This window comes from Colobus angolensis, unplaced genomic scaffold (assembly GCF_000951035.1).
Source record: "Colobus angolensis palliatus isolate OR3802 unplaced genomic scaffold, Cang.pa_1.0 Scaffold9, whole genome shotgun sequence".
Classification (NCBI taxonomy): Eukaryota; Metazoa; Chordata; class Mammalia; order Primates; family Cercopithecidae; genus Colobus; species Colobus angolensis.
The window spans coordinates 4569865-4580713 of NW_012122931.1; the positions used below are offsets into that span (position 1 = coordinate 4569865).

Here is a 10849-nt window from a genome sequence, read left to right on the forward strand (position 1 = left end):
TAGCCAGGATGGTCTCGATCTCCTGACCTCGTGATCCACCCGTCTCGGCCTCCCAAAGTGCTGGGATTACAGGCTTGAGCCACCGCACCCGGCCACACACGAAAATTATCTAGTGAACGCTTGAAAGACATATTGAACCTCACTGGCAATTGAAACAAGAAGATACCATTTTCCATTTTTTGATTAGAAAAGAAATGTTTTTATATTAATTTCCAGTGTTGGGGGTGACTGCGCTGAAACAGGCCCCTAAAATGGTTCTAGTGGAAGTTCAATCTCCTGAAACATTCTGGAAAACCACTTGAAGAGTCGTCTCCCGACTCGCTGTATTAAAAATGGCTAGGAATTCCACTTCGAGGAACTGAAGCCTACATAAAAACCAATCAAAGATGCAGACAAAAATTTTAACAAGAGAGTTTTTTAGTAACATTTTAATATAGAAAAACTGAAAACAACCTAAATTTTAGCACTAGATCTTGGTTTCTACTACTATTTTCCAAAAAAAAAGGGAACCAGGGTTCTTTTGAAACGATTAGCAAATTTCTAACTTTTCTACTCTGGGAACATACAACTTTTTAATTTAGAAACTGTAAAATTTCTGAAGCACGGATCTTAGTTTGTCTCCAAGCACGAACAGTCCAGAACTACCGCTATTTGCCCTGCACCCGCCTCTTGGGGTTTAGGAGAGGGGCTTCCTTTAAGAAAACCCTCCCAGTATGCCGCTCTGGGAGCTGGAACAAACAGCTACAACCCCTATTTCTCAAGCTCCTCTTCCACCAAAGGGGATTCTATTTGCTGATTCAAAAGGCACAGCCAGGCCTAAATCACAGCTCCAAACGCTGCTCAGAAGCCCTCGGTGGCTGTTCACAGCCCATAGAAAGAAAAGGAAATCCAAGTCCGCCAAGGCATCAATCAGCCCTGCAGTCATGGCTGCGTCCAATCTTGCCCCTCCTCACTTTCCCGCTTCACTCCTCCCATGCACACCCAGCTCCCACACACACCTGTCCCTCCACATCAGCCCTCCTGTCCATCCCCCAGTCCTTACCCAGCCAGCTCCACACGCCCCAAGGAGTTCTGTATTCCTGCTGTGTCCCCAGCACCTGGCATCTGCCAGGCAAACAGCCAAAACCCAGTAAACATTCATTGATGCTCTTCAAGACCTACTCACAGGCTGCCTCTTCGGGGGGGGTCTTTCCTTAGTACCCTTCCTTGCTTACTGGCCCATGGCCAGGAGTTGGCACCTGAGCCACCACATGTCACTTTCTATTCCCCACCTGGCCTGTCCCAGAGGGCTACCAGCCCGAGGAATGAACCCTTCCCCCTTCACACTGTGAGCCTCCCTGGGCTCTACACAGATCAAGGGTTTCATGATGCTGAAGTCTCCCTGATGTCTGAACCTGGGGGTGTCACTCGGAAGCTAATTTGGGGAACCAGGATAGAGTACTGGTTTTTCGTTTCATAGAGGATGGAGTAAAGGGGCTGAGCCTGGTGAAGGCTGGAGAACTGCATGCCAGCTCAGTGCCCAGAGAGGAGAGAGAAGGGCAGGAGTGGGAGGGGGGCTTCCTGAGGCTCGTGGCCACAGATGGGGCGGTGAGGACAGCCTCAGGAACCCCGGTCTGGGCTTCAGGACATGACATGTGGCTCCAAAAGGCTGCTATCCTGCCGGGCCACTGGAGCCACATATTTCAGAGACAAATGTGGGTTATGATTCAGGAATGATGCCACCCCGGCAGGTGGGCCTTGGGGAAGTCTCATCAGTGTCCTGAGCCTCAGTTTCTCCAACTGTAAGATAAAGGGGTAGATTTGACAATCTCTAAGCTCCTTCAGTGTGATGTCTTCGGAAGCCCCAGAACAATTCAGAAAGTGGGTGAGGGAGTTGGGGAGATGGATGGTGACCTGTGTTCCAGTTCAAGTGCCAGAACACACTTCACAGCCCGCCTCCTCACAGCCCCCCAGTTTGGTTGCCCCCTGACTCCAAGGTGGAAGCTGTCCATCTGATGTTCCTAGAAATCTTTGTTTAGAGTCCTGGTTTCCAAGCTTTGAGCTGCAGAACCCTGTGGTGCCCAGAACTCCTGGAAGCAGAGGGGCCTCCAAGCCCCTAGACCACAAACTCAGCCCGAAGCCTACGTAGAGAACTATGTCTTCTCACCGTTTTGTCCATTTTTTAAGAACCTGTGATGGCATTGTGATTCATAAATGCAAATCCTTCTGAAAGGTCTTGCTAGTTCATACAGCCAATGGCCACTGTCTATTTCCTCAGTACAAGAACACCCTGCAGTACAATTTTGCAAGGAATCTGTGTGTGTGTGTTTGCTTTATAAAGTTATCCTTGACAGAGGGGTGAATGATAGATGTGATAAAGCAAAATATGACTCAGAGGCTCTCAGTGGTGGGCGTAGACGGTTCCATGTACGTTTCTCCCCATTTTACTGTAAGTTTCAAATTTTCCATTAAAAAACGCTGGGGAGGCTGGGTGCAGTGGCTCATACCTGTAATCCCAACACTTTGGGAGGCCTAAGTGGGAGGATCACTGAGGCCTGGAGTTTGAGACTAGCCTGGGCAATACAGAGAGACTCCATGTCTACAAAACATTTTAAAAATCAGCCAGGCATGGTGGTGTATGCTTGCAGTCCCAGTTACTTGGGAGGCTGAGGTGGGAGGATCACCTGAGCCCAGGAGTTTGAGGCTGCAGGGAGCTGTGATTACAGCACTGCACTCCAGCCTGGTGACAGAGCCAGACCTTGTCTCAAAAAAAAAAAAGGAGTGTGGAAAGCAGTTACTGCTCCTCGACTGGGAACCTGCAGCTCACTCAGCAACAGCTCTCCCTGGGACTCTACAGTGGAGCGCCCAGGGACCCTTTAAAGGGTGCCCCTAACACTGAGCTGCAAGGAAGGGGGTTAAAGGGGAAGCAGAGGTGCAGCATGCAGGGAAGAAGGAGTTAGGGCGGGACTCAGCTGTGAGAATACAGCAGGTGGAGGCCACGGCCAGCACAGGAGAGGCGCTGCTCTTTCCCTAGGGAAGACAGGCGAGGGGGCAAGACCAGCAAGGGTGAGTTCGCTCCCCACTGCAGGGTCCGTGGTGGACCCGATTTCGTCCCAAGGCCTGCCTCTGGGTGCTGTTCCGGTCTCCAAACCTATGCTGGGAGCGAATTCTAAGAATTGGCCAAAGGAAGAACCCTGCAAAGGCTCGTGGCGTCCCAAGTCCTCGAGAGGACTGCCTCATTTCAACGTCTCAGCAAGTCTGGGAGGCCGTCCTCACCATTTCACAGGTGGGGCCGGTAAGGCACTGGAAGGTGAGATCACTTGCTGAAGTCTCACAACGGCGCGGGAGAGCAGGGAGAGCAGGTTCCTTGAGCGAGGGAATGCTCCAGGGGGAGGGAGGGAAGGGACAGCCTCAAGGACTGCCCAGGTGCCCAGGGTCCCCGCAGCGCAGATATGCAGAGAAGGCGCGCCAGCCAAGCTGTGGTGTGTTCGGGGCCAACTGAGGGGGTCGGGCAGGTGAGAGCACCGCAAAGGGGGCGCCCGGCAGGCGGGGGTGTGGGGGCGCTACCTGGGTCATGGAAGGGCACCAGCGCGTAGTTGGCAATGGCCTGGCTGCGGCGGCTCAGACTGCGTTCCAGAATGCGCGAGGCGCCGTCTATCACCTGCATCAGGTCGTCCCACATGGAGCCAGTGACGTCGAAAACGAAGGCCAGGGTGGCGTCCCCCGTGGTGGGGGGCATTACCGTCCCGGGCGCTCCGGCCACCGCCGCTGCCGCAGAGACCACGGTCAGCAGCCGCAGGAGCGGCGCCCCGGGCATCATGCTGAGCACGGCTCTGGCTGCGGGTGCTGCGGTGGAGGCGCAGGTCGGAGCGAGCCGGCCGACCCGGTGCACACAGCGGCTGCAGGCAGTGCCTTGCTCCGTCGGGCCGCGGCCAGTGCGCAAAGGATAGGGGCGCGCGGCGGGTCCCCCTGCTGGGCGCCAGAAGCGGGTCCTAGAGCCCACCCCGTTCAGGGTCACGGGCCCGCCTCCTCCGCTCCCCCCACCGTGACTCAAACTTTCCCAGCCCCACTGTTCTGTTAGCCCGTCCAGATCCGAGGTTAGGGGAGGACGCGGGGCGGAAGGCAGAAGGGAGCTGGGGCCCCGGCCAGGGCAGCGAGGGATGGGGACGCGCAGGATGCAGTGGACACCTGCGCCTCCAGCCGATGGCGCGCCGCGCTGCGGGGGCGGGAGAGAGGGAGGGGTAGGCGCAACGGCCCCAGTCTCCCTCAAACCCCAACTCCCTCCATCCCTGCCTGGCCAAAGCGGACCCTGGCTTCTGCAGCTCCCTTCACCCAGTGCTGCGACCACTCCCCGACACCCCCACCCACCAACACACACACAAACTCCTCCATGCCTTTTCCTTCTGCTGGGTGGGCTCTGTGCTTCCCGGTTATTGCAAGCACTACTATTATTATAATCAACAAGAAGTCTTGTTGTTAACCATGTTCTAATCATTTTCAGTTATTTGCTTGAAGACTGGCTGCAATCCTAGAATGAAATACTAACCCTAAACCCATTCTACAGAGCAACAAACTGAGGCTCAGAGAGGTGAAGGCATTTGCCCCAGGTCACTCAGTTCTCAAACAATGAAGACAACATCAGAGGCCAGATCTAGAAAGACTCCAAAGGCCCAGGGCTCTGCTGCCTCCCTTGTGTTAAAAGACATTGTCACATGGTCACCTGGTGACTCCAGATGACGAGGGCTACCCTCCTGCCTATCCACCTCCCCGGCCCCATGGGCTGCATGTGGGGATGCTGGCTCTCACCTGAGGTGCTGTCTGGGACTGGGTTCTGCCTGGGGCTGGGTTCAGCCTCCTGTTCCGCGGCAGATCCAGATGGGCTCAGGCACAGCTGCTTATCTCAGGCTGTGCTCTCAGGACCTGTTTCTAGGCCTCTCTCCCCGCTAGCCTCCGAGCCACTTGAGGGCAGGGCTAAGCCTTGGTCTACACTGGATGAGCCCCCAGTTCCCAGCCCAGATCCAAGCACATGGTGGGCAGTCACTAATGTTACCTGAATAAATAAACAGCAGCTTTTGTGGATATGCCTGGTTTTGAGTTATGTGCCAGAAGGTAGCTAACCCCTCAATCCCTCCTCCGAGAACACCATGCGCCCAGAGACATGGCTGAGGGCTCTGGGTCTGTGAGTGATGGTGGGGGGTGGAGGGGCTTTCTTGAGCCCCTGTCCCTGCAGAGTTCTCAGCCAGGAAGCCCCCCACCCTATGCTTCTCCTTCCCCCTTCGGTCTCAGCTCAGACCCCACCTCTGAGGCGGCTTCTGAACCCTTGCCCTGCAACCCACATTTCTCTGAGCCCTGTCCTGGCTCTGATCACACCATATGGCCCACGTCATGTCTGTGGACCTGCCCCTTCCACTCTGGCTGTGAGTTCTATGGCAGAGATCCTGCACCTGGCCATGGTAGGTGCCCAAGGAAGGTTTGCCACCTGAATGGGCCAGCAGGCATCAGAGAAGCTTGGCAGCTGGGCGCTGGCCACAGTGGGACATCCCCAGGGACTCCATTCCAGCCCAGAGCTGGGCTCCTAGGGAAATGGTCTCCTACAGAGCTACCAGTCTCGTGGAATATACTGCAGCCAGGTGCCCAGACCCAGCAAGGGAGTGGAACTTGCAACCAAGTTCACAGGAAGTTGAGTCACCTGCACTTCTTAATGCTGGCTCTTTAAATCTCCCTAGACTAAGTCTGTGATTACCCCCAGAGTCTGGGCAGGGCTGGGCCAGCTGTTGGAGAGAGAAGAGAGGCCCCAGCTGTGGGAAGGCAAAAGCCAACAGGCAAAAGCCAACAGGAGCCAGGAACCAGGCAGGACTCACAAATGGTGACATTTCAGGCGCAGTGCAGGGAACATTTGGGGACAAAGGTCCTTCGGTCGTTCACACCACAAGCATTTGCTGAGCCCAAGCTGCGGTCAGGCACTCTGCTAGGCAGTGAGAGCAGCAGTGGGGGATGGGAGGATGAAGATGGAGAAGACATGCTTCCCACCCTGGGGCGAAGAGACATGTAAACAAATAATTCTAAGTCAATGAGATAAGTGCTAATAGAAGAATTACCAAGCACTGTGGGAGCTCAGAGGAAGGAGTGGCTGAGCCTAAGAGGTCAGAGAAGGCCACAGAATGAGCCTGAGAAGTCTTAAGGAACAAGCAGGGAAGGGTATTTGAGGAGCAGGAAGAGCATGTGCGAAGGCAGGGAGATCTGAAACACCCACCGACAGGTAGCCCTGCGTAACCAGTCAGGGGATGTCGAGCTGAGAACAAAGACCAGATCACAAAGGACCTCTTGTTATCTTGGAAATGCACTTGGGGTTTTTCTGAGGGCACTGGGGAGCTATTGAAGAATGCAGGCCAGGAAGCCACCTGATTTGATGTGCATTTCAGAGAGGTCACAGCATAGACGTTCAGAGGGTGGACCTTGTAGGTGCCAGGAAGCCACAAATCTCCTCATCAAGGATGTAAGGGCAGAGCTGGCCCCAAAGAAAAAAAGCAAAATGGCTCTCCCTGAGTTGGTCACCAGGAGCAAAAGGAATCATGGATTTGGGTCCTGAAGCAGCCTGGCTACCTGGAGCAAGGCCCTCCCCTCCTAGGAGCTTGGTCTCTTCATTCATAAAACGATTTTGAGATGGAAGGGAGCTAACAGGATAATCTCTGATGTTTCTTGCAGCCTTACCACTCTGGAACCACCACCCTGGTCCCTCAGAGACAGAGGAAGGATGCAAGGGGAAGTCTAGGCTCATCTTGGCACTGCTTCCCCCAACTATCAAGGAAGAGAGGCTTGAGCACGCACCTGTCGTCTGTCTGTCGTAGCTCCATCAAAGACTAATGTCTGACCTGACCCCAGTGCCCATCCGGGATGGCTGGAGGTGCTGCCCCAAGCATCATCCCCTGAGTGCCCAGGACTTCCCAAGAATGTAAACATGGTCACATAACAAAAGTGAGCAAGGCTTCAGTGCAGCAGGCCCAGAGAAAACACAACTGCACCTCATCAATCAATTTCCATCCCACCACCTTGACTTGACTGCAGGCTGCCTGGGAACCCCACACTTTTCCTCTATTTCCAGAAGACGTGGTCTCAGTGGAGTTATTTCCTAACATAGCACATTTGTTGTAGACAGCTACAGAGAGCAAACATATGCTGTGGGCCATCCACTTAAAGGAAACAGGCATGGGTATTGCTCAGCCTGCTGAGTTCAGCCCTGGCTCATGAACCCAGGTCTGTGCATTGTGTCTGCACTGGGGATCCATGTGCAGAGGGGCCACATCAAAACCCTGGACTCTGAATACATGGCCAGTGCACACAAAATGACTCCTCCCTACCAACAGGCCTTCCTTACTCTTCCCGATTCCCTGCTCCCTAAATGCCTTCTAGTCTTGGCCGCATTAAATCTGTGATTCTAGGCTGGGCGCGGTGACTCACGCCTGTAATCCCAGCACTTTGGGAGGCTGAGGTGGGCGGACGACCTTAGGTCAGGAGTTCGAGACCAACCTGGCCAACATGGTAAAACTCCGTCTCTACTAAAAATGCAAAAATGGTGGCAGGCGTCCATAATCCCAGCTGCTTGGGAGGCTGAGGCAGGAGAATTGCTTGAACCTGGAAGACAGAGGTTGCAGTGAGCCGAGATCGCACCACTGTACTCCAGCCTGGGTGACAAAGCGAGACTCTGTCTCAAAGAATAAAAATAAATAAATCTGCAATTCTAACATTCCCCCACTCACTTCATCTCACCCCAGCCCTCATCCTCGGAGAATCTTCTCTGTTCCTCTGAGAGAGTAAAAATACTAAGGGTGGAGAGGATTGGCCAGAGCCTCAAGGAAGGCCAGACCCCGTACTGAACCCCTCCTCATGCACTCCCTCTACAACCTCTAATGTCAACATCTCCTCTTCAAGGAACAGATGAGACAACTGAGGCTCTGAGAGGTGAAGTCCTGTGTCTGGGGTGGGTGGTGTGTTGGCGTGTGCCTTCCCACAAATCCTGTGACCCACCCCACCATTCCATGCTGCCCCAGAAACATGGGGCAATGATTTGTTCAGGAATCCCAGCAAGCAGAACTTCTTCTAGAACTAACCAGGAGCTTTGTGTCTTCCTCAGACACTCTTAGTCCTCTCGAGCAATTCCCCACGCTGGACTCAGACTCAAGCTTCACATCTTAAGCACCTTTGAAAGGCTGGAAAGTCACAGCCTACTCATATGTCACCAGAAGGCCTGGGCAAAAAGAGGAGGCAGAGAAATAACCCCGGGAATAAAGCAGAGGTTCTGAATTAAAAAGTTTCAAATCCTTGTTTCGTTCCCCTAGGAAAAATTAAAGAATTAAGTAGGAGCCTGGAAAACAAGGCTAGCAGGAAGTCGGAGGAACTGACAAACAACTGGGAAGGTGAAGCTACCGAGGATGGGCTGCAGGAGCCAAGAAGTTAGAATCTGCAAGCCTGCACGGAGTGCTCCAGGCAGCCAGCACTAGATGATTTACTGCTGAATCCAGCCCCTCTATGGACCAGCCTCCAAGTCACATGGACCGTAAGGAACGGTTTGAGACCATCCCAAGAAATATTTAGGCAGTTCAAGAGATGCAGAAACTGTTGCCCATCCCCACGTTTCAAGAACAAACAAGTAAAAGCTAAACCAGGGCCAAGCGCTCTGAGACTCGCTCCCCACCACCCAGGCCTAGCCCAGTGTCCCCTGGACAGGGCTCATGCCCTACTGAGCCCCTGATGCTGAAGTCAGGGGAGAAGGAGCTCGCCTTATTGGCAGGGGTTGTTCCTCACTGTGGGGGCAGTAAAGTAAGCCTTGTTGTCATTTATGGCCATTTTGTCACCTTTATCATTGTCATCAGTGGCTTGCAAGAATATCCACAGTGAGTTGAAGTTTACTGTCTCCTTTTATTCTTCTGTCCTCTTTGTCTCTCTCTCTCTCTGTCTCATAATTAAAAATTCCATTTAACCGTTTTGTGTATTTTGGCAGACACTCTTGGCTTCCTACCCTAAATTCTTCCTTACCTTCTTCCTGGAAAGCCTGGCTTTCCCTCTGGCTTTCTGTCTCAGGTGACTATTCTTCCTCCACACGACCTAAGGAAGGGTAACCCCTTCCCCTCCCCAAAGGAAACCCTGATGGACTAGGTCACCCTGTAATCCCATTCCCCTTGCCAGTGACTGGGCTGGGAATGGGCACTTGATGCAATTTTGGCCAATGGGCCATGAAAGAATGTGTACTCATGTGTCTCCAAGAGACACAAAAGAACCAGGTCAGAGGACTTCTACTGCCCGGAAGTCTTGAAGTCTTATTCTAAAGCAACAGTAGTTAAGACAGCACGACAAAGGCAAGAGGAAAGACAAATAAGTCAATAGCACAGGACAGAGTCCAGAAATAGATCTACACACAGATAACCAATTGACTTTTTTTTTTGTGGGTACATAGTAGGTATATATATACACCTACATAACTATTTATGTTCAGGCAACAAACACAAAACCATGAATGGTAGGGAGACCCCCTGAAACTATTGCTACGGAATAAAAGAGGAAATGCTTCTGATTATTGTAAATACAACATTGCATACAAGATTGTGTAAAGACAATGCCAGGTTGGGCTGCCAGAATGAGCCAACAGCATGTGATGTGCTTCCCCCTGCAGAGAGCCTATGAATGGACGTGCAGTCAGGGAGGTTTCACATCACCAAGATTCCTATCCCAGAAGAGCAGATGTTCATAGCTCTGGGAATGGAATGCGACCCTTGTAGAGAGCCTATAAACGGACGCATGAGAGGAGCCTGTCCATATGGATAAGATAGGGCTATAAATGCCCTCATCTTGCCACGGCTCTTCTAGGCCTCTTTAAGGTTAAGGCATACTCCCTTCCGGTCTAACCGGCTGTCTAGCTTCATGTCCTGTTTCTATGGATTGTTTGTAACCAGGTTTTGCTGCAACTGTTACTGCTGATTAATATCTTGCTAATCATAGGTTATGGAAAGATTGTGTTTCTGTTTTAAGGCTCTGTTAGAAATTACTGATGCACACACTATATTGTAAATTCTTATCTCTGTATACTGTACTTCTGCATATAGATGTTATGTTAAAGGATTACTTCATCCCCATGCGACCATCTCACCTCATAATCAAATGACCCTAAATCCCTCACTAACCTATCCCCGCCCTCACTAAACTTAATAATAAATGCTGGTATATCCAGTGCATTGGCGGCACCGCGGGACCAGAAGGCGGTGACACCCCAGACCCAGCTTTCACTATCTTGTGTGTGTCTATTATTTCTCAACCTGCCGATCCACCTGGGAACAAAGAAAGAGTGCCATTGCATTGTGGGCTGCTGACCAGATCCCATAATACATGAACATTGACCTTCATGTGGAATTTAAGGATTGCTAAACTTTTTTCTGCACCTAGATTTCTCCTGTGTTGACTTTGGAATCCAACCCCTGGGGCAGGTGCTGAAGCACCCTGAGGAAAGGGCTGTGATTGTGCAGTGCCAAAAGTGACCCACAAGGGAAAGTGTCTCCAAAGGACAGAGACCACAGTTGACTCATTCTCATTCATACCCTTGAACCCAAGTACAGCATCTGGAACACAGCAGGAGCTCCATAAGTGTTGTACGAATGGATGGATAGCACAAGAAAATTCCAAGCCCTTTCATTCATTGGATTATAAGCTCGCAAGCTTGAGCAGTACAATTAAAATACATAAACGGTATCTTCGTTTCTTTAATAACTCCCCTTAATTTACACTCTCTCTTTATTTAAGTTCTCCAGGTGTTTGAAGAATGTTATCAGAATTGGACAGTCGCTGTGTTGGGGACAGGGCCATTAAAGCTGGTATTTCTTCT

General features: G+C 51.9%; 1 protein-coding gene across 1 annotated transcript in view; it reads right to left on the reverse strand.

The window, feature by feature from the left end:
- Positions 1–3799, reverse strand: part of HMCN2 (hemicentin 2) — a 178088-nt gene extending 174289 nt beyond the window's left edge. The window contains exon 1 of the mRNA XM_011931437.1: positions 3547–3799. Coding sequence (XP_011786827.1) covers positions 3547–3799 — 253 coding nt within the window. The remainder of the gene's footprint in view (positions 1–3546) is intronic.
- Between the last annotated feature and the right edge of the window lie 7050 nt (positions 3800–10849).